At 37.3% G+C, this 24,671-nt stretch overlaps 1 protein-coding gene across 2 annotated transcripts in view; it reads right to left on the reverse strand.

Moving 5' to 3' along the window:
* Positions 1-957: 957 nt before the first annotated feature.
* HELZ (helicase with zinc finger) overlaps positions 958-24,671 on the reverse strand; it is a gene marked incomplete at both ends in the record, with an annotated part of 130,472 nt that continues 106,758 nt past the window's right edge. For both annotated transcript variants that reach the window (XM_079725645.1, XM_079725644.1), the window contains 2 exons: positions 958-1,292; positions 5,290-5,542. In XM_079725645.1, coding sequence (XP_079581771.1) covers positions 958-1,292; positions 5,290-5,542 — 588 coding nt within the window. The remainder of the gene's footprint in view (positions 1,293-5,289; positions 5,543-24,671) is intronic.

A 24,671-nucleotide genomic window follows, 5' to 3' on the forward strand; every position in this document is an offset into this window, starting at 1 on the left:
CAAAATTTTTACTGGGGGGAAAAAAAACCTTAAAGCGGCACAACTCTTTATACCACTGGAGAGGGGGGAAGCCAGATTACGAACATTTACACATGCATAGTGAGGAAAAGAAGATTTTACTAAATTCACGCATTTTTAAAATAGTTATCAAGTCTACTAAGCACCAACAATCCTAAAAATTTTTCAGCTTCATGATTTGTTTAAAAAAAAAACACACACTATCAAATTAACATTAAAAACAAGCTTAAAGTGTAGCTTGTCCAAAAAATAATTAAGTATGCCACTGTTTTTTTCATGTTACAAAAAACAGTGGCATATGAAATACACCTGCAAAGAATGCCTTTAACTCTATCCTACAGTGGATGGAGATTACAACAGCACATCATACATAGTCTAAAACTATAAAAGTTTTAGAATGCAGCATCTTGTCACCAAAAAAAGCTGATAAAACTTAAAGTATTTAGAAGATGCTGCCCCCTTTTATTTTAAAAAATTTTCAATGAATTTAAGCAAAAATAACATACATTTGTACATCAACTGGCCATTTCTGGTACAGAAACCCAGCGTATGGTAATATTACTGAATAAATGTAAATGCTACTTACAATTTTTTTTTCTTTTTAAATACATTTTAGACAAACTTTTTTTCTCCTTTTTTAATAGTTGCACAATTAACCTCTTAGCTGCTAGCTTGATGCAAACATATGTAACAATACACAAATTTAAAAATATTTTTTATTCCACATAAAAGCTGTCAAAATTCCGACTCATGTCAAAAATGCAAAATAATGGAATATACTGTAAAAAAAATTAGTTGCAAGTCTAGCAGCAAAGCAACTGAGAACATACTTAATATTAAAACAAAGGGAACTGTGCATCTATAGGTGAAGTCCAGCTATCTTAATTCTACTGATACAAACAGAAATGAAAACACTCTCCCTGGAGGAAAAAAAAGTGATTATTTAAAATAGGAGTAAAAGCCATTGCTGCCCGATGAGCTCCCCAGGCTGAGTTCCTGGAACAGAGACAGAGGGTCGCTGCTCTTCTTGGCCTGCTCCGGCGGGGGCCTGGGCTTGGGCGGAGCCCGCAGAGCGCTGGCATACGACATGGCGGGCTTGCTGCCTCCACAGCTCTGCTGGCTGCTGCTGTTGGCCGACTCCGCGATCTGCTTGTTGGGCATGAGTGGGGGGAACTGGCCGAGATGCTGCAGGACACTGTAATTGAAGGAACTGGACCCCTCGAGGTTTTCAGGCTTCAGATGATCCTCAGGGGGTTTGACGGTCTTGGGTGGAGCTAGAAGCAGAGAAGAGTAGCATCGATTTAAGGGCAAGCCCAGCGACACTCAGGCATCTCACTAGCTCAGTGTGTCACAGCTGGTTCTCATCTCCAGGAACTCAGCGACAGGAGAGCCACAAGGACAGACAACTTGTGCCACAACACTCTGCAATCACAACACATCTAACTGAACTTCTCCATCTCATAAACACTTGAAGAAGAATTAACTGTGTGAACTGCGATAACTAAACATATAAAAACTAAAGGTCAAGTCTGAAGGTTTGCTTCAAAAAACTAACTTGTACAATTGCACACTTTGCTATTTATTATATTAACTGCTCACAGCTTGAAAATGGGAACAAACAGGTTCTTTCTTAAATAAAAATGAGCTCTATATGCAGACTTCGGGCTAAAACAGCTTCTATTATTAACCTAAGAAACAGCAGCACCTAGATTCTGTTTCTTAAAAACACGACCTTTTCTTATAATATGTAAGTAAACATGGAATAAGGTGGGGAAAACTGCTGTAGACTTTACTTCACATTTCCTATCATCTGCCGAATTCTAAGGTCCTTTAATATTCGACTCCACTATTACTAACTAATTTTATGGCCCCCTAAATCATAACTTATTTTATTTATTTATTATTATTTTTTGCAGTACGCGGGCCTCTCACTGTTGTGGCCTCTCCCGTTGTGGAGCACAGGCTCCGGACGCGCAGGCTCAGCGGCCATGGCTCACGGGCCCAGCCGCTCCGCGGCATGTGGGATCTTCCCGGACCAGGGCACGAACCCGTGTCCCCTGCATCGGCAGGCGGACCCTCAACCACTGCACCACCAGGGAAGCCCCATAACTTATTTTAAACATTGCTTTTGCTTTCAATCTTTTAAAAGTTTAACTAACATTAGATTGGATTAAAATCATAATACGTATTCATTGAGGATAACTTGGAAATTACACAAAGGCCAAAGAAGAAAATAAGTCATTCATATTTCCAAATACCAGAGCTAATAAGCCTTAACTTGCTGGTGCATTTTTCCCTAAGGATGTAATATAATGCAGATATTTCATAACTTTTTAAAGTAATCTCTCATTTTTAGAAATATGGATAATAGTCAATTTTTCACTTTTCTACACTGTGATAAATGTTATTATAGATAAATATTACTAAATATTCACGACTGCTCCCTTAGGATAAATCCCTAGAGGTACAATGGCTGGGTCATATAGTACATACACAGTGAAAGTTTTGGATTAACTAGGGCCAAGCTTCCCTGCAGGAAAATACTGCCCATTTATACTCAACCAACAACGCTTGCTCATTTCCCTACTACATCACAACACTAGTGTTACTATTTTTTTAACTTTAGTTTATTTTATAAATAAATAATTATCTTGTAGTTCTACTTTGCATGTCTTTGATTACTGATATTTATGGACATTTTTCCTTGTGTTTATTACCCATTTGTGGAAAGTTAAGGAGAAAAATAGTTCATTTTTTAGTTTTAGTATTTCATTGATTCAATATGCTAATTTCAAATTATTATTTTAAAACTTTAAAAATTCACAAAATTGTTCAAAATTATTTTAAGCCATTTAACAGCTTTCTGGAACGTTTACCACCTTTTCTGTCTAAATGTCACTGATTTTGTGAATGAAACAATTGTTTTTAAGAGCATTAGTTTAACAAACACTTCAATATAAAAGTGGCCTGTACTGCCTAATATAATATACAAAATAAACATTTTACTAGCTGTTCAAAGACTTACTATTTTTATTTACTTTACTAAGTCTTATTTACCCATATTCTCATCTTCATGACAATATAATTAGAGTTTAGAATGTTTTCAAGTAAATAATAAATACTTACAAAATAATATTTTAGAGGCAGTTTAGCGTAATGCCTACACGCTTATCTAATCATGAATGTAAGATCTCTGTCAATTTGATTTACCATATATGCTCCTGGTAAGACAAACTATTCTTTAAAACTATGAATTTTACTAATCTGGCAACCAATGACTTTTTTCAAAATACATATCTCTACCTAATCTTTAATTTTCATCTGTGCATAAAAAGAAAATGCTTGATAAAGTATGCCTTGTCACCAAGAGAAGAGAATAGAACCCGAACACATACGTGTTGGAGAGACAAACCCCACCCTCGCTGTGCACACAGAGGTCCTGCAGTGAGACTGGATCACCCCCTCGATCGCACAGGGTCTATTTTCATGATCTCCTTACTCAGCAGGCAGGCATTTACCAAGTGTGATCAGTACCAAAATGGGAAATCCAAAGTCCAAAAAGGTCAGAGACATGATCTTTGCTCTCAGGCTTGTAATTGTGGAGAAAATATGGCCATATCATGACCTCTTTCAAATTCCAAACCAATATAATATGAACAGTTTCCTTCAACTCAAGAAATAAGTCTCAAACTTCAGAAAGAAGTTTCCCAAGTGGTGATTATTTTCCTTCTGATTCACCACCGGCAATTGCTACATTCCTCTAAAAATGAAATGAAATGAAATGAAAATATAAAATAAAATAAAATAAGAAATACATACATACATACATACATACATACATACTGTCAGACAAGAAGTTGTGCTTCAGGATATTAGTGATTTTGAATTAATTTTTAAATACTTAGCTAAGTGTTACTTTCAACTAAAGAATACTAGTATTTGTCTCCTAGCAATGAAGAAAATAATAATTTTATATTTGTGGAGAAGACACCATAAATGACATGTGCTTTGGGCACTTGTTCAGGAAATTTCAACTTTATCAGATTTTTACTGATTTCGGCCAAAAGCTATCTTAAAATTTAGGCAGAAAAAAAGGAGAAATGATGTTGTCTTTAAAATACATTATAATACACAAAACAACTAAGAAGTAGCAAATTTTCATCACTTATTTGTAATTTAGATGTTTCTCAGGAAATTCAAATATGATGAGTGCATTTCTGTTAGACCTTTAAAATGACAAAGCAATCCCAGGCAAAATACAACACTTTATCCATAGAAGGTACTAATGAATGTTTAAAGATTAAAATGACCATGTCTCTTGACAGGAAAGAAACCAATACCTTTTTAATGCTTTTTGACCTACCACATCTATTGTTCTAAAAATATGCTTATATGGCACATACTCCAAAATGGGTCAGTTACAGGCACAATGGATTCACATTCTAAAGATGAACAAAATTAATTTAAAATACAAAGGTTGATGCTATCAAGGCAGAAATTCACCGACGATCACAGACTTGTTCACAAAGATCAATGACTACAGCCTACAAAGAGAAGGCTATATAGATCAGAGAACTCAAACAGTATCATTGTTTACATTCCACATAAAAAAAGAGGGAAACAAAGGAAAGATAAATGTGCACTTGCGTTCAAGGCTGAAGACTTCAGACTTCCCAGCACACAGGTTTACAGCCATATCCATTCCAAGGCCTTCCTATGCCTTCTTTTTTTTCTTCTTTGGACTTGGATTTCTCAGTTCATTAGAATATAAGGAATAAACACTGGATTTCTAAATCTCAAAATGTCAGACTTTACTGGTTTCTCTTACGGCCAAACTCTATTGTGTAGCAAACTGTTAACAACTTTATTGACAATAAATCCTTGAAAACTGAAATTGACCTAACCAACTGCCACCCCCAACTAAGAAGAAAACACAAAAATCCAGAAAACAAGCTTTTCCCAAGCAAAGGTGATCTGATTTAGAAATACATTTTAGGTTCCCTTACTTCTTTCATGCATTCATAGGTTAAAATGATCAAAATGATCAGTTCCCAAATACGGGTAGGTCTACTTACCTTCCAGACCATAAATGTGGAAACAATATAGTCCTAAATTAATATGTGTCCTGAGGCACACCTGCGAGCTATGAGCATTAAATATTGTTCCAAGATAATAATGCGAATGGAAGGAATGGGAGAAGAAAAACTCCATAAATACCCAGGAGCTGAGTAGTTAAAACTGCAATTGTGGCAACCCCCAACCCTGTCTTACCTATCAACTCTCTGGGCTGAGCTGTCCTGCTGGATCCATTGCACGGAATGTTCTGATAGGGGGTAGATGAGGTGGTGTTTACCCAGGACTCCGGGGAGGAAAAGTTGAAAGAAGATTGGTTATTATGGTCCTGAAGCTCTTTACACTGAGCAAGACTGTCTTGAGGAGTGCTTACTTCTTCAGAACAAGGCTGGACTGAGCTAGATGAGATTCTTCTTTGGTACAAGGGCCGACCAGGTCCTCTGGGTTCATACTACACAAAGAAAAAGGACAGTTCATAAATCAGTGAAAACTTACACCCCACTCTCTTATGCACACAGCAATCTCACTCTATTAAGTAGAAATTCTCAAAAACAGTTTCTTCTGTGACTATCAAAACCCCCCAAAAGCAGTCTGAGCTGTGGACATGGTGTCAGGAGACTTGGGGTCAAAACTCAGTTCTGGCCCTTAGCAGGTATTCCTATGACAACACACATCTAATTTCTGACTCTGTTTTCTTGTCTGTAAAGTATGGGGCTGAACTACCTGTCTTCAGTTCTAAAGTTCTATCCACATTTTAGGTAACATTAGATCAAGAATAAGAATGAAGACACGTATCTGCTCAAAATTAAATGGGGAAATTACAGTCACAATCAACTGAATCACACGTCTTGAACACATTCGTCCGTTCAAGACTCATCTCGTGGGCCCTTCACAACCTCCCGGTTTGTCATTCCTTAGACCTGATGGTAAGACAGGGTTCCTCCCACCCAACAGAGGTACTCCTGATCGCCCTCTCTGCACGTCTTCCTTCGGAAAGTCTTTGACTGAAACGGAATGTTCATTATTCTTCAACAAATCCTTCGTATGTTTGAAACCCAATTAACATTTTTCTCCTCCCTACACTTGCACAACCAAAATTTCTTGAACCCTCCGACAGAATGTATTTGCCAGCATTTCATGATTTTTTACTGCTACTGAAGTGCCCTCCAAGTTCTCGGGCCCGATTGCTGTGGCCATGCTCAGGCTCAGTTCTAAGAGCAAGGCAGTATGGAGTAGCAGTCAGGTGTTCAGTTCTACCGGCAGCATCACCCGGGCAACTGACCTAGCCTCTTGGGCACTTCATCTGTAAATGTGGCTCCACTGTCCACAGTGCCTGCCTCTTAGGGCTGCTGTGAGATCTGAGCAAGTTCAGTATGCATAGCATCTGGCACATAGGAAGGTTTGTTGTTGATGTAACGTAAAGGATAAGCTTCCGTGTCAGAGCTCACATGACAGAACGGGATTGGCTTTTTACTGCCCCCTCTCCCTCTCCCGGAAGGAACAGATTTGTTATTCAGTTCGTGGTCATTATGATTGGGAGGAAACTTTCTTTTACCACCGTTGTTACAAATAACTGGAAATCAGGAACTAGAGGTTAGATTACAAAGAAGAGAGAGAGATAGGCACAGAAATAGCAGGATTTGGGGGGAATATAAGATAGCACAAGCAGATATTGTCAGGCCAATTAAATGCGGGAAGTTGTGGGCCTAAGTATGTGAGAGTAAAGTCATCACGGACGGAACCACAAGGGTACAAACTGGGGAAGGGAATGGGTCTGGACTGGCTGCCCTTGAGCAGAAAGGCAGGAAGGGGAGGGAGGACAGACATTCTCTCACTGTTAAATGAGGATGTCCATGTCATTTCTACATTTCCAAAGTTTTAGCTACTGGATGAGAAAGGTGAGAGCTAATACTTCCATCCCATTAATACCTTTTCTCATATGTTTTTATTGTTCTTCTGTCTTTATGTATAGTATCTAAATTCATCTTTAGTTTTACTCTGCTTTAAAGGTATTTTTTCCCAATGGTTAAGATCATTCCAAATTTGATTCCTATTTTCTAGAATAGTAACCATTCTAACTAGTGTCAACTGTGAATTTAATCAGCACATTTGAAATTTCTTCATCAAGGTTATTAACTTATGGTATTGAGTAGAATAACCAACATTCCTAAACTGCTTTATATTCTGTATGGCTAGGCAATGAATGAATGACTGGTCACAGCAGCTTGTGCAGGGTGCCTTTTTTTTTTGTCAAGGTTTGTTATGAAGATGATTAGCTCTTAGACTCAAAGTGAAGTGCTTCTTTTCATTACCATGCCCTAAGTGTGCAGCCCAGTCAGAAACTGTAGGGGATCACATTCTAAAGGGTTTATGTGTGAATACTAAAGTACAAAACTAAATCTGTTATGGCCTCAGAAAACAGGTTATAATAATCAAATTCCCTGGTGATACTCATATGAATTCCAGGCATTAACTTTATAAGCCCCTTTTTGCAATGAATAGATATGTGAACCACAACGCTTAAATGAGGAAAACCAAAAATCAGAAAGCAATGGAGGGCTTCCCTGATGGCGCAGTGGTTGAGAGTCCGCCTGCCGATGCAGGGGACACGGGTTTGTGCCCCGGTCCGGGAAGATCCCACATGCCGTGGAGCGGCTGGGCCCGTGAGCCATGGCCACTGAGCCTGCGTGTCTGGAGCCTGTGCTCCGCAACAGCAGGGGCCACAACAGTGAGAGGCCCGCGTACCGCAAAAAAAAAAAAATGTGTTCTTGGGGCTTCCCTGGTGGCGCAGTGGTTGAGAGTCCGCCTGCCGATGCAGGGGACGCGGGTTCGTGCCCCGGTCCGGGAAGATCCCACATGCCACGGAGCGGCTGGGCCCGTGAGCTATGGCCACTGAGCCTGTGCGTCTGGAGCCTGTGCTCCACAACGGGAGAGGCCACAACAGTGAGAGGCCCGGGAAAAAAAAAAGAAAGCAATGGAAAGCTGATATAAAGGGAGAAAATATTCAATTAAACTTAAAAAAAAGTGTGTCATTTATATCTTCCAAACTGAAATCCAAAAAAAATCACACAGTTGACACACACAGTACTTGTGGAAGTACTGTGTAACATGTTTATAACAGCTCCTAAGCAGCTGCTGACAAAGATGAATGGGTAGATTAAGTATAAAATTCAACTTCAAATGACATTATGAATGCAATTGATCCTCTGTTAGAAAAAGAACCAAAACTTGGCATTGTTTGAATGTTCTTAAAATTAGATATGTTGAAGATTTTATATATATATATATATATATATATATATATATATATATATATATATATGTATGTATACACACACACACACTCACACATAATATACATACGTACATATAAATATAATATATAGATGGTCTCCTGGTATACCTATTTCATACAACACAGATGTAGGTAAATTGCACGGAAATATGATTTGCTACTTTGGAATCTGTCCTCAAAGGTAATTTGAGGATAAGCAGAGAAATCTTGCTGACAACTGAATGAAATGGTTTATACACCAAATAAATTACCTTTTAGCAGTTTTGTAGTTTTCAGCATACAGACCCTGTACAGTTTTTGTTAATTTGCACCTAGCATTTAATTTTCCTCTGAGCTACTGTAATGGTATTTGCTCTTACATTTTGGTTTCCAATTGAATGTTGCTAATATATGGAAATGGGATTGACTTGTGTTGACCTTTTACCTCAAAACCTTGTCAAATTCACATTAGTCAAAATTAATTTTTGTTGGTTTGTTTTCTGGGTAGATTCCTTGGGTTTTTCTACATTGATAATCATGTAATCTGTGAATAGGGACAGTTTTATTTCTGCCTTTCCAAACTCTGTGTCTTTTCTTTTTATTGCTGTACTGCACTGGCTAAGACTTCCAGGATAACGTTGAACAGGAATGTTGAGAGAGGACATCTTAACTCGTTCCTAATCTTAGAAGCGTTCGGCATTCAGTCTCTACCATTAATCGTGACGGTAGCTGTAGGATTTTTATAGGTGCCCTTTAACAGGTTGAGGAATATCCCTTCTACTTCTAGTTTGCCAAGAGTTTTTATGAGTGGATGTTCTGTTCTGTCAAATGTGTATAGGCTTTTTTTTTGGGGGGGGTGTCTATTGATATAATCACGTGATTTTTCTCTTTAGACTGTTAGTATGGTGGATTACATTGATTTATTTTCAAACACTGGACCAGCCTTGCATTCTGGAAATAAGCTCCGACATGATTATAGTGTATTGTTCTTTTTTATATATTGCTGAATTCAATTTGTTAATGTTTTGTTGAGGATATTGCAATGATGTTCACAGACATGTCTGTAGTTTTCTCTTTCTTGTACTCTTTGTCTAGTTTTGGTATCAGAGTAATGCTAGCCATATACAGTAAGTTAAGAACTGTGCCCTTCTCCATTCTCTGGAAGAGATCGTGTAAATTCGTGGTATTTCTTTACATGTTTGGAGGAATTCAGCAGCGAACCATCTGGGCCTGCAGATTTCTTCTTTGGCAGGTTTTTAAACTACAATTCAATTTTGTTAACAGTTATAAGACTATTCATATGCTATCTATTTAATCTTCAGTGAGTTTTTGTAGTTTGTGGTATTCAGAGAAGTGATCCATTTTATCTAAGTTGCTGAATTTTATGCAAAGAGTTGTTCACAGTATTCCTTTATTATTATCCTTTTTAATGTCTAGTGGATTCAGTGGTATCTCCTCTTTCGTGCCTGATATTGGTAGTTTGTGCTTCTCTCCTTTCCTGTCACTCTTGCTAAAGCTTTATCAGTTTTATTGATGTTTCCAAAGAACTGGCTTTGGGTTTCACTGATTTTTCTCTATTATTTTTGTTTTCATTTTTTATTGAATTCTGTTCTCATCTTTATTATGCATCTTTATTATTCCCTCCCCTCTGCTTGATTTTAATTTATTTTATTCTTCCTTTTCTAATTTCTTGGGATAGAGCTTAGATTATTGATCTGAGACATTTCTTCTTTTCTAAAATAAGCATTTAATGCTACAAAATTTCCTCTGGGACTACTTTAGCTGCATCACAACAAATGTGGACATACTATATTTTCATTTTCATTCAGTTCAAAATATTTTCTAATTTCCCTTGAGAGTTCCTCTTTCACCCATGAATTATTTAGATACATGCAGTTTAATTTCCAAGTTTTGGAGATTTTCTGGTTATCCTTTGGTTATGCATTTCTAGTTTAATTCCATTATGGTCGGATAACATATTTTATTGGTGAATGTTACATCTGCACTTGGAAAGATCATATATTCTGCTATTGTTGGTTGGAGTGTTCTATAAATGTCAACTAAATTCAGTTGGTTAATGATGTTGCTCACTTTTTCTATATCCTGGATGATTTCCTGTCTGTTAGATCTATTAAATACTGAGACGGGAGAGTCAAAGTCTCAAACTATAATTGTGGATTTGTCTGTTACTCCTTTTAGATTTTGCTTCACGTATTTTGAAGTTCTGTTGTTAGATGCATACACACTTAAGATTGGTATTTCCTTTTAATGTACTGACCCTCTTATCAGTACTAATGTCGCTCTTGGATAACTTTCTATGCTCCGAAGTTTACTTTGTCTGACACTAATATAGCCACTCTAGCTTTCTTTTGATTAGTCTTTGCATGGTATGTCTTCCTCCATCCTTTGCTTTTAACTACCTATACTGTTATATTTTTAACGTTTCTTGTAGATAGCATATAATTAGAACTATTTGAAAAACCCATCCTGACAATCTCTGACTTTTAATTGGTATGTTTAGATCACGTATATGATGTAATTACTGATATGCTTAGAATTAAGTCAGTTGTCTTATATCTTTTGTTTCCTGTTCATTTCCTGTTTTATGTTCCTTTGTTTTCCTTTTCCTGCCTTCTTTTGGGCTATTTGAACATGTTTTTGTAATTTCATTTTAATTTTGTGATTCTGTGTCTCCTTATATGATTTTTTAATAGGTGTTCTAGGGATAATGGAATACATACTTAACTTTTCATCATCTACTTAGAATCTGTATTTTATCACTTCAGTTGAGATGTAGAAAACTTATTACCATATTCGGTTCTTTACTTTTCCTCTTTATGCTATAGTTATAGTTGTTTTATATATTACATCTATATATACTGAAAAACAATCAGACAATGTTATATATTTTGCTCTCAACTGGGAATTTTGATAGAACTCAAGGAGAACAGTTTATCATATTTATCCAGATATTTACTGTATCTGTTGCTCAACTTCCATTGCTGATGTGTCTAGTTTCCTTCTGGTATCATTTTCCCTCTGTCTGAAGAACTTCCTTTAACAATTCTTTTAGAGGAGGTCTGCTGGCTAAAAATTCTCTTAGTTTTCCTTTATCAGTAAATGTCTTTATTTTACCATCATTCCTGAAGGACAGTCTTGTGGCATATACATTTCTGGGTTAAAAGTTCTTTTCTTTCAGCACTTTAAAAATGTTTGCCACTTCCTTCTGGCTTCCATGGTTTCTGATGAGAAATCATTAGTCATTTGAATTATTGTTCTCTAATGAGATGTGTTTTCTCTGGCTTCTCTCAAGATTATTTTCTTTGTTTTTTGCTTTTAGCCATTTGATTATAATATGCCCAGGTGTAAATTTCTTGGGGTTTATCCTATTTGGGATTCACTCTGCTCCTTAAATCTGTAGGCTTATGTCTTTCACCAAACTTGGGAAGTTTTCTGCTATTATTTTGTCAGATATTTTTCAGCATCACATTTTTTCTCCTCTCCTCCTTGGACTCCGATGAAATTCAAAAGATTGAATATTCAACCTCTGTTTTCGTTCCATAGGCCTCTGAGGCTCTGTGTTCCTCCCCACCCCCACACCCCATCCAATCTTTGTTCTTTCTGTAGTCCAGATTAGGTAAATTCTATTGATCTTCAAGTTAACTGACTCTCTCCTCTGTCATTTCCATTCTGCTACTGAGACCATCAAGTGAGTTTTAAATTTTTGGTTATTGCATTTTTCAGTTTTCAAATGTCTACTTGGTTTTGGTTTTTATTTATTTATTTTTTAAATATCTTTTCTTTCTCTGCTAAGACTTTTTAACATTTGTTTCAAGAGGTCTGTGACTGCTCTTTGGAGCATTTTAATAATAAGATGCTTTAAAGTGTTTTTCAGATAATTCCAAAATCTGTATCAGCTTACTGCTGGCACCTGTTGATGGGCTTTTCCTGTGTGAGTTGAGATTTCCATAATTTCTTATATACTGAGTAATCTTGGATTGTATTATGGACATTTTAAATATTAACTAATGAGACCCTGGGTTTGTTTAAATCCTACGGAGAATGTTGATACTGGTATTTTTGTTTTAGCAGGCAACTGATCCGGTAAGGTTAAGTTCCAACCTGTCTTCTGTGGGCTATGGTTTCAAAGTCAGCTCAGTTTTCAAAGCCTTTGTGGTGCTATCTGGATCTGTACTGAGGGCCTGCCACTCTGGATTCAGTCTGTGACCTGGGCAGAGGTCTATCCACCAGCTCAGTTCTCCATGTCTTTGGTATGCTAATTACGATCTGATCCATGTACGTGTATGTCAGACCTGGGCCCACGAATTCATGAACAATTCCACAGAGTCACTTTCTTAAGCTCCTCCTCTCCATGAGCTCCCTGGTGATTTCTAGGTCCTTGGGAGCCCCCTTGATAGTCCTCTGACCAGAAACCACCCACTCCCACAACGTGCAGCGTCTAGGGCCAAGGGGCAGGAGGACAGACAGGAAAAGGCAACAAGGTCTGGCCCCACCCTCCTGGCACCACAGGCCCACCAAGCAGAGATGGCTCCCCTCCATCAGAGTTCTGGCTCCTACAAGCTTTTGCTGTGATCAGGGCCATCACAGTGAAATTTTTGACTCCATATTGCAACTAATCTTTAAGAAACTACTAACTGCCAAGTTTTGGTGTAGTATCAAGGGAGAATATCTATAATTATCTGAAAAAGTCATTAAAATTTAAAATCCCTTTTCCAGGTACATATCGGTGTGACAGAATTTTCTTCATATACTTCAACCAAAATGACATATTGCAGAAGATGTGCAAAACTGAAAAAATGGCACTCTTTTCACTAAACATTTTTGTTTTAGAAAATACAGTTATTTTTGTTAACAAGTAATGAGTTTATTACTATAATTTTTAAATGAATTGATATTTATTTTAAATTATTAGTTTTAAACACTGATAGTTTATATTAAAAAAACTGTTGATAGATATTTAAACATCACATAAATAAAAGTTTTTGAGATCCTTCTGACATGTGCATAAGGCTATTCACTGAAGCACTAATTTTTTAATAGCAAAGGACTGGAAGCAATCCAAATGTCTGTCAGTAGGAGACCAGTTCAATAAACCATGGTACAGCTATATAATGAAAGTACTATGCAGCTGTAAAAAGAATGAGGAAGATTTCTAAATACTGCTATGGATGAGCTCTGATCTATCATGATACACAACAACATGTATAACATGCTACCTTTGATCTAAGAAAGGGAGGTACATGTACATATATAAGTATTTGCTTTTATTTTCAAAAAGAAATAATGAGAGGATTAATTTAAAAAAATAAGCTCAAAATGGATTAAAGACCTGAATGTAAGGCCAGACACTATCAAAGTCTTAGAGGAAAACATAGGCAGAACACTCTATGACATAAATCACAGCAAGATCCTTTTGGACCCACCTCCTAGAGAAATGGAAATAAAGACAAAGATAAACACATGGGACCTAATGAAACTTCAAAGCTTTTGCACAGCAAAGGAAACCATAAACAAGACCAAAAGACAACCCTCAGAATGGGAGAAAATATTTGCAAATGAAGCAACTGACAAAGGATTACTCTCCAAAATTTATAAGCAGCTCATGCAGCTCAATAACAAAAAAACAAACAACCCAATCCAAAAATGGGCAGAAGACCTAAATAGACATTTCTCCACAGAAGATATACAGACTGCCAACAAACACATGAAAGGATGCTCAATATCTTTAATCATTAGAGAAATGCAAATCAAAACTACAATGAGATATCATCTCACACCAGTCAGAATGGCCATCATCAAGAAATCTAGAAACAATAAATGCTGGAGAGGGTGTGGAAAAAAGGGAACACTCTTGCACTGCTGGTGGGAATGTGAATTGGTACAGCCACTATGGAGAACAGTATGGAGGTTCCTTAAAAAACTACAAATAGAACTACTATATGACCCAGCAATCCCACTACTAGGCATATACCCTGAGAAAACCATAATTCAAAAAGAGTCATGTATCAAAATGTTCACAGCAGCCCTATTTACAATAGCCCAGAGATGGAAACAACCTAAGTGTCCATCATCGGATGAATGGATAAAGAAGATGTGGCACATATATACAATGGAATATTACTCAGCCATTAAAAGAAACGAAATTGAGCTATTTGTAATGAGGTGGATGGACCTAGAGTCTGTCATACAGAGTGAAGTAAGTCAGAAAGAGAAAGACAAATACTGTATGCTGACACATATATATGGAATTTAAGAAAAAAAAATGTCATGAAGAACCTAGGGGTAAGACAGGAATAAAGACACAGACCTACTAGAGAATGGACTTGAGGATATGGGGAGGGGGAAGGGTAAGCTGTGACAAAGCGAAAGAGAGGCATGGACATATATACACTACCAAACGTAAGGTAGATAGCCAGTGGGAAACAGCCGCAGAGCACAGGGAGATCAGCTCGGTGCTTTGTGACCGCCTGGAGGGATGGGATAGGGAAGGTGGGAGGGAGACGCAAGAGGGAGGGGATATGGGAACATATGTATATGTATAACTGATTCCTTTTGTTATAAAGCAGAAACTAACCAAAAAAAATACAGCATGGGGAGTATAGTCAATTACATTGTAATAGCTTTGTATGGTGACAGACGGTAACTAGACTTATCATGGTAACTAGACTTATCATGGTGATTATTTTGTAATGTATATAAATATTGAAACCTTATGTTATGCACCTGGAACTAACATAGTGTTGTAGGTCGATTATATTTCAATTTAAAAAAATATGTAGACACTGGGAGGGAATGCCTCAAAATGCTAATGGTGGTTATCTCTGGAGGGTAGAGATTGTGGCTGATTGTTATTCTTTACTTTATGCTTTTATGTGTTTCTAGTTGTCTGCCATGAATATGTATGGCTTGTGAAATTAGAAAGAAAGCAATAAATGTCATTTAAAAAATAATTTTTTTCTATAGGGGGAAGGGATAAGGAAGGAGTAGAGACAGGAATGGAAGTTTAACCTGTGAATATCACTTGTTTTATAATTTGGACTTTGGGACCATGTACTGATAAGTGCTTCTTAAAATCAAAATTAGATTTGAAACCTAAAAACAAATAGAAATAAACACAAATGTTTATTGAATGAGTGCTATAACCACACATAGAAGAATTATTTCAGATACCTTTAAAATCCAGTATTTTAACTAAATATATCTGTGGGATATAGCCTTAGGAGAAAATGAATCACACAGATGTCTTCAACTGCATTTATTGCTAATTTAACACCAGTGTGTGTGAAACTATTACACACACACCCTTACCTATCTATATCTTATCTATGTGTATGTATATACATATAAAGCAAATAGCTAGTTGTTAGTCATTTATTAGGAACAACGATCTTTAGTGTAAAGTGAAAAATACAAATATTAAAAACCCTATAATCCTTCATTGACTTGGAAATATCAATATGAACTCATGATTTATTTTTCTCTCAAAAAACAAAGTACTGGGCTTCCCTGGTGGCGCAGTGGTTGAGAGTCCGCCTGCCGATGCAGGAGACACGGGTTCGTGCCCCAGTTCCGGGAGGATCTTGCATGCCGCGGAGCGGCTGGGCCCGTGAGCCATGGCCGCTGAGCCTGCATGTCCGGAGCCTGTGCTCCGCAGTGGGAGAGGCCACAGCAGTGAGAGGCTTGCGTACTGCAAGAAAAAACAACAACAACAAAGTACTTCCTGGCTCTGCCCACTGAAAAAGCAGGGACAAGCAGTACCAGTGAGCACCTTCAGTACCAGAGAGCACCTTCAGTACCAGACTACAGTCTCCATCAGGGCTGCCCTGAGAAACACCTGATTCCTGGTCAGGGGCGGAACATGTACGAGATGAGCTAGAGACATCTTGTCCTGCCTGAAAGCAAGGAAGCTACCAAAGGTCACTGTCCATGTCAAAGAACACAGCCACCAATATGAAGGGGCTCCCACTGGCCAGAGACATAACAGTGTGTCACACTGTAGAATGGCTACAATGAACTGAAAACTCAAATATATAATGATACCTGACTCATGATGATATTCCAAAGGAAAAAAAGGTGAGGGGAGCCTGAGTGGTCATCTCTGGGGCCTGCTAAGGCACCAATTCATTACTCTGAAAATCTATGGCAAGAAAACAAAGGGCAAGAACGACTCATTTCTTCTATATAGACCAGATTTGAAGGAATGAAACATTTAGTAAGGAGAAGTTCTCTTTCATAGAAGAAAAATAGATACAAAAGAAATTAAAAGAATTTTAAAATCGCCATTTTGCCATCTCTAATGAAACAACAGTTCTAAACAAGAATCATCAATAGCTGCTAAATCTGAAAGGTCGCTGGGAACTTTAAAAACTGGTGGATCAGACTGCTATCATCTGATCACTGATAAATGTCAATCAACTTAACATCACTAAAAGTAGAAAACCAGGTATTATGAGCATCTTCCCCTGTATGCATATAAACATACACATTCATTTAAAATGATATATACAACCTGGTAATTTCTCACTAAAATATCACAGATATCTTTTTATGTCATGAAAACTCATTTATTACATCATATTTAATAGCTGCACTTTATTTCTTCACTCATTTAAAGCTGGAAAATTCTAATGCCCGTAGGACCAGGTCTATAACCTAAATGTGTAATGTAAATCAGACCAGGTGTTGAACAATATGGAGTTATGCTGTGATAAACTAAAGAATACATTCCTGGCACTCAAACTAGTCAAATTTAATTTTCTAAAAAACCACTGAACAAGTTAAAAAAAAAAAAAACAAATCTGGACTATCCAGTCTGTACTCTGTGAGTTTTATCTCATTTCTAGGGTATTTAATAATTTTTCACAACTTTACAAATTTACTGGTCTAAAATACCACTAAATTCCATCGCTCTACATCTTGTTCAACTATAAATTTTCATACAGTATGAAGGTTACTGGTTCACTAACAAAATTGATTCTTTGGAGATGCTCACGTTTTTCTTTTAATCTAAAAATATGTTTTTGGCCTGGATTTGTGTGATCCAAGAAGAGGCAATGTAACCTTGACCTAAATTAAAATGTCAAGGACATGCAAAGACTCTGGGGCAGAAATCAGACCTTACTCACTTGTGTATTCCTGGCACCTAAACACCATGCCTAGAACCTAAAAGTCCTCAGTAAGTATTCAACAAAAGGATTTAAACGTTTAATGTTGAATTCATGCCATATTTTCTATTTAATTTCCCCAAGCTTTGAAGAAGAAATTCCTGACTATAGAACACTCTTGGGCTCTACTAACTTACTTCAATTTAGCTCCCAGTAAGGTTATCATCTTACGTCTAAAGCAATGTGCTATAGTTTTGTCGAGTTACCTAGGAAGAAAGGAACTAGGAGTATCACTATAAGATTAAAAACAATCAATATTAGCAAGCCAGGCAATGTGTGTTGGATAAACTGTAGTTTGCAACAGTAATGTCTATGGGTTCATGTCATGTAATCTATTGAAAAGGACTTGATAACTTCTGAAACAGTATTTTTTTTAAAGGCACGATTCCCAGTTAATGGTGGAGACTGGCCCAAGACTCCACTACAATAATAATAAATTGAACATAAAGGATCTATAACAGTCAAGACTGGATGACTGGCCATCAACATAGGACACATTTCTGGAACACATGGAAGACTGTGTCCGTGGAAGAAGGATGGAGTTAGAGCTACCAGTTGAGAGGAGAATCAGTCCACTCTGCAGAATTCCAGACAGGCTCGGGCCTCAGAAACACAAGCTACAATGGAAAGTGAAGGGAGGACGAAGGGATAAAACTGGGGGGATTAACTGAAAGTCTGTACAGAGAACAAGTAGTCCCACTCTGCACTCCTCCGCAACAGGCAGAAGATTCAAGCATTAAAAAGTCCCCAGGGAAAAGCCTGCCAGGCAGTGAGTCATTAAGGAAACGTAAAACTCCCAAACTGCTTTTCAGGGACACAGATAATCAAGGGTTACCGGACATTTAAAGAGAGTCTCCAGCGTAAAAGATGGTCACAAATAAACAGGAAAAAAGGAGGGCCCAGGAAAAAGAGGTAGCAATGATGTTTTAAAAATATTTTTTAAATGCTTTTTTAGTTCTTACTAAAAATCTAAGACAAAACAACAACAACAAACTCTCAATTGGTTTCCTCAGAAAAGGCACTGCATTTATAAAAACAAAAATAAGATGCTATGAAAAAGGAAAAACCTGAGAAGGAAGAACTCTTGGAAATTAAAGAATTTGAGGGCTCAAATGTAAAGTGTGATAGAAGGGTCTGTAGGTAAGATGAAGGAAATCTCAGACAGCAGGAAAAACACAAACATTAAAATGTGAGAGGAAGAAAGAATCTGAAGAATCCAGCAAGTCTAACATCTTATCAACAGAAGCTTCAGGAAGTGAGAAACAGAGAAAAAAAGATGGTAGGCAATTAGCAAAGAAATAATACAAGACAGTTTCAAAGAGCTGAAGGGTGTGAGCCTTTCAGTTGAGCAATTCTGTCCAAAAGACCTTTCCGAGGTGTGGGAGATTCTGGGGACCTGCACTGTTCAGTAAAACAGCGCTGAGCCACAGGTGGCTGTTGAGCAACTGAAATGTAGCTAGCAGAAACAAGAAAGAGGTGGTTCTATTTCACCGCATTTCATATCACATCAGATCCATCAGGAATCCCTGTAGATCTTAGCTACAAACAGACCTTGAATTTACTTCTTGCCATTACTACTGCTCCATCATAGTCCAAACCACCATCATCTCTCACCTAAATAATTATGCCACTCTCCACCATTTCTTTTATATTATTTTAAAATAATTATTTTAAAAATAAAATGCATTATCTTAACAGAAGTTTGAAAACGTCAATGTCACACTAGGTTCATAAGATTCAATCATAATAGAAGCAAAAATTTATCTTAATTTTCAAAACCACAGTACATTTATCTCTGGGTTTTGTTTTGTTTTTCTTGAAAGAAAGGTATACTAAAATGAACGTGACTTTGTACCAAAGTGCATTAAAATCAATTCAGGTCTAAATAAAGACAAATACCATTTGAAAGCATTTCACAGGCAAGGGCACTTACACTCTGCAAATAGTATTTTCCCACCAAGCAATGTTCTTTTCCTACATCCAAACACAAGGTAATAGAGGAGATACTAGAAGGAATGCAATATTACATCTAAGAGAGAAATGTCAGGTTCACTGCTGTGACATTTGGAGCTACCTTGACTCATTCTGGCTCTTGTTAACTCTTCTTGAATGTGAAACAGTCAAGTTATCAATTATAGACCACAATCCCTTTTACGATGAAAATATGTCAGCTTGACATAAATAAAATAGTACACAGAAGGTTACCTTCAACTCACAGCTATGATAACTCTGAAGAATAATTATAACTATGAAGAATCATAGTTATCGTAATTAATTTCAGAAAACAAGGTAATGCCAGAGAATTAATTTTTAAAGAACATTGAGAAATAAATTCCTTATAGTTAATCTTCTGATAGTTGAGATCTCCAAACTAATTATCTGAGCTGTCAAACATTTAGTAGGTAGAACTGGAGAGCTCTAAGAATATGGAATTCTAAAATGAACCATCTCCTTCTCTCTCCACCACCATCCCTCCCCTTCTCCGAAAAGGAGAACTTCATATAATTGAAGATTTAATTATTTGGTCCCAAGAACATGATTTGTCTCACCCCTGGCCTCACCTACCCACCTGCCACGTCTACTTCATGTAACTGCAATCACTTCCTGCTTTCTCGGAATAAACCTTATTTGTGGCATGAGGATATGAACAACAGTGTGATGCTCCAGAAACAACGTAAGACCGGAGGTCAGGAGTCTCAGCTCTGCTGTGATTAGTAACTGCTTAAGCTCTAAGTCCTTCAACATCTCACTGCCTCAGTTTCTTTTTATTTTTTATTTTTTTTATTTTTTATTTTTTTGCAGTACGCGGGCCTCTCACTGTTGTGGCCTCTCCCGTTGCGGAGCACAGGCTCCAGACGCTCAGGCTCAGTGGCCATGGCTCACGGGCCTAGCTGCTCTGTGGCATGTGGGATCTTCCCAGACCGGGGCACGAACCCGTGTCCCCTGCATCGGCAGGCGGACTCTCAACCACTGCGCCACCAGGGAAGCCCTCAGTTTCTTTTTAAAAGGAGGAGTTAGAATAAATGATCTTCAAGGCCTTGACTAATCCCAAAGTTCTAAGTTTTACTTTAAAGCCTTCAAAAAATCAAAGTCTTTGTCAATGAGAAAATATTTTAACTTTTTATTATTAAAAAGTCCAAACATAATCCATCACCGACCTTAACAGCCATCAACAATTTGATGTATTTGCTAAAATAATTAAAGTGTTATGACATATACAAGCCTATTTAAGTTATTTAAATTCAAAAAACTATAGAGAGCATGCTAACTGATTACAATAAAATGCATTATGGGCAATGAGTTTAAAATTTCAGATTTTCTCCCCACAGAGGGAAATTCCTATGAAGTACACTGAAAGAGAAGGGCCCGCAAACAAAAATTTGAGAAAAAGATCCCTTGCCTATAAATATATAAGTATATTTCTGACAGAGAACGCCCTTTTATTTCCACCTACACTTCAGTCCTGTGGGCCCTTAGGCCGTTCAAATATATAAACTATACTTTTCACCTTTTATTTTCTTTCTTCTTATTTCCTGACCACTTTTTGTTTCCTGTTGCTTCTGCCCAGTTCTCAGTTTTTTTCCTGAAGAGTAAGACTACTCTTTCTACATACATCTCCTGCTGATCAGACTGTTCCTTTACTTCTAGATGGCAACCCTATCAATGACTGGCATGCAGAATTTAATTTTAGAGTCCTCAGGTCTTAAATAATTTCATTATTTATTCCTTAAAGGCTTATTCTCCTCTGTCGGAGATCCTTAGTCCTGGGTTCAGTATGGACTCCATATATGCTTGTGTGTTTATAAACATTCTTCATGCTTAAACTGTGAATTTGTTATGTTGCTAAACATATGATCATTATTTTCTAAGTCCACTGCTAATATCTCCTTCTAAAAATCAAAGTGTAATGCTAAAGTTTCAAAAGCCATTTAAGAAGAAAAAGCTAAATGACTAAACTCATGTATGAATTTCTATTTTTAAAGATTGTTGTCAGTTTAAGTAAAAATTCATAATCTGCTTACCACCGTTTTATACGGTACACCTCTAATGTATAAGGTTAGCAAGCCATTCACATGTATATGTATAAATAAATAACTGGGGGAAAGGTTAGCAACTTAATGAATTAGGACTCTATTTATAATTATACTATCAAAGCTAACCACTAAGGAAGAGCTAAATGCTCTGGTGGAAATTCCAAGTCTCATTAACTATGGTGCCAGAAACTTTAATTAAAATAGAGCATCTCATTTAAATGATTAGCTTTGATAATTTAAGCATATTCATGCTTAAATTACAGGTCTAATTTTATTAATTTGTTGATCACTGTCTCTGTTATATGCATTAGATGGTTTATTAGATACCACACAGTGAGGATCTGAGAAGACACTTCTGAGAGTACAGCAATACTACCTGGTTATGCAACATAAATCATGACCTATCATCATCCATCCACCTTTAAAGTCAGAATAGGCAGACTACGTTGATCAGCCAAGAATATAATCTTCAAGCTACATCTGTACAATAATACCTTGCTCCATAGAAGGAGACTTGGCGGGGGAGAGGGAGAATGATTAGACAACAGTATTGAAATCGTTGAGTATCGAAGGACAAGTACTTCCTGAAAACAGTTTTGACAACTAACCTCAAAACTAGCTGTTTGAAAGAAAAAATGAAAATAAACAGATGGGTTAAAAAGTGTCTTTGTTCAAAAGCCAACACATAAGACAGAACTGTTTCAAAGCAGATACGTCACAGAGGCTTACTCGTCATCTCTAAGATGGCATAAGTAAATGCTGATTTATAGGAAGCTGATCAGAATGAGTGACTTACAAGAATTCCGTTTTTGTTAGAAGGCCATTACAACAATACCACCACTGCAGCACAAAAATGTGCAGCTTCATAAACGTTTGGAGACTTTTACAATGACACTTTTAAAAGGAATTTCCATTTATTACTAGTGAGGACTTTTAATCAAACTATTTCATGGCAAAGTACCCCTTAAATGGCAAAAGCTTTGTTCTGCACCAGTGTTCTGCGCTGCTGGCTCTATGTTAAACAAAAGTTTTTTTAACATGGTAAAACTATCTCCACTTAAGAAGAATGAGGATTTATCTCTCAAGATAAAATAACTCGGAAGTATGATAGGGGGAAAAAAAAAGGTCCTGTTCATAAACAAAAAGCAAGGAAAAACCAACCTAAGAATAAATTTAACCAGAAATGAAAACACTACAGAATTTTACAGAGGAACACTCAGAAAACAAAGAAAAAAGGAAGAGAAGGAGGGAAGAAGGAAAAAAAAATTAAAATATTGAAGACTGTCCAGTTCCTAAATGAGAGGCTTAAAATATTTGTAAAGACAAAATTTCCCCCAATTTAAGCTATCCATTTGATGTAACTGAAATTAAAACCTAAGAAAGGTTTTTGTTTCTGTTTCGGGGGGAGGAGTTCACACAGGTATTCTAAACTTCTAGTAGAAAAACCAGAGAATAACCTCTTCTCCCCGGCACTCCCCAAACCGAAACTGGAAGAAAAAAACAAAGTAATAAGGGAGACATCACACTATCAAATTAGAATACCAGAAAGCCTCAAAAATTAAAACACTGTAATTCTGGTACAGAAACATATAGATAGATGAGGAGAAAAATAGAAAGTCCAGAAACAGATTGCAGTATATACTGAAGAACTGCATCTTATTCAGAGATTAGATTCTAAAGTTATCATGCAAAGTGAAAAACCTCATTCAGATCAAAATTACCCTTGAAAAAATCCCAAATCATGCCAAAATTACTAGAAACTGAATCCTTGGAAGTTCAGAAGCCAAGAGTTAACTTCTATTGCTGCTCCTTGCATCTCATCTCCCCCTCCCCCAACAGCAGTGAGTTGAAACACAAATGTGATACAGTGGTATTATAAAGAATTTAGTATTTGACAAGAAAGCTACTATTCTATTTAGTGAATATGCAATCATTTAATAAAGAGTATGAAAACAACTGGCTAAATATTTGGAGAAAATTAAATCACAACCTCAACCTTACACTGAAATGCAAAATCAAATTGGAGCGATTTATCCATCTGTTTTCAATCAGGAATGGTCTGTAACCTGGTCTGGTAAGGAGGGCACCCCCGCTCTGTGTTCTCCTTGTCTCATCACATCAGTAAAGAACTAGAAGTGGGAGAGGGTGCAGGCACTGCGACCAAACCACAGAGCCCTAGCTCCATCCAAGCAGCCGAGGGCCAGGGCTTTTGCTGCATTTGAGGTAGGTAAGGAAAATCCATGGATTGACGCCTTAAACATCTAAATGAGAAGACTCTGAAAATTTTAAGTAGCAAAAAGTGTCATAGAATAGGATCAGGATCACGTTTAGGGATCTTGACCTGGTAGAAAGAAAGGTTTGATGGGGTGATATAACTGAGCACAGCAATTAGGGAAAAAAATTGTTTCACGTCTCCAACAAGTAATCTCCCTCCATGACAGTCACATGTTCGCACCTGTGAACGCTATGAAAAGCTATCTGTTACTGTAGGTGAACAAAATTGGCTACCCCAAAATGTCTCTCTGGCTTGAGGGTTAATTTAGGCTGATTGTTCTTAAGGCCCAAAAGACTCAGGAAGAACCTCTGACGTTCCCGATAACTGCCTAAAAGAATGCAGAAAGAGGACCTGTTCCAGGAAGGGAGCTGTCACCAGAGATCACTGTAGTGCGAACTAAGTGTCTAGACAGGGAGGAACCCAGCAAAGCCTGTTTGTTAAAATTCCTCTCTGGGTCCCACTGGCTGCACTGCCGGCAAACCACACACTTGATTTTCCATCTCCAAGCCAACTGCCTTCCTGCACTCTGAACTCCAACCACCACCCCACATCCTTTTGTCTTAGCTGAAGATGGTATTTAAGGTGAGGGCTTTGACCATTTTGGTGAGTTACTCAGTTTTCCTGGGTCTCTCCCATGTACATATGATATTAAACTTTGTTTGATTTTCTCCTATTAAGCTGTCTCATGTCAATTTAATTCTCAGACCAGCCAGAAGAACCTAGAAGGGTAGAGGAAATTTCTTCCTCCCCGACATTACAGTAGCTATCCTGGTATAGTGAAATGAGGAATAATTTCTCTAACTTCCACATTT

The sequence above is a fragment of the Hyperoodon ampullatus genome (genome assembly GCF_949752795.1).
Source record: "Hyperoodon ampullatus genome assembly, chromosome: 19".
NCBI classification, from domain to species: domain Eukaryota; kingdom Metazoa; phylum Chordata; class Mammalia; order Artiodactyla; family Ziphiidae; genus Hyperoodon; species Hyperoodon ampullatus.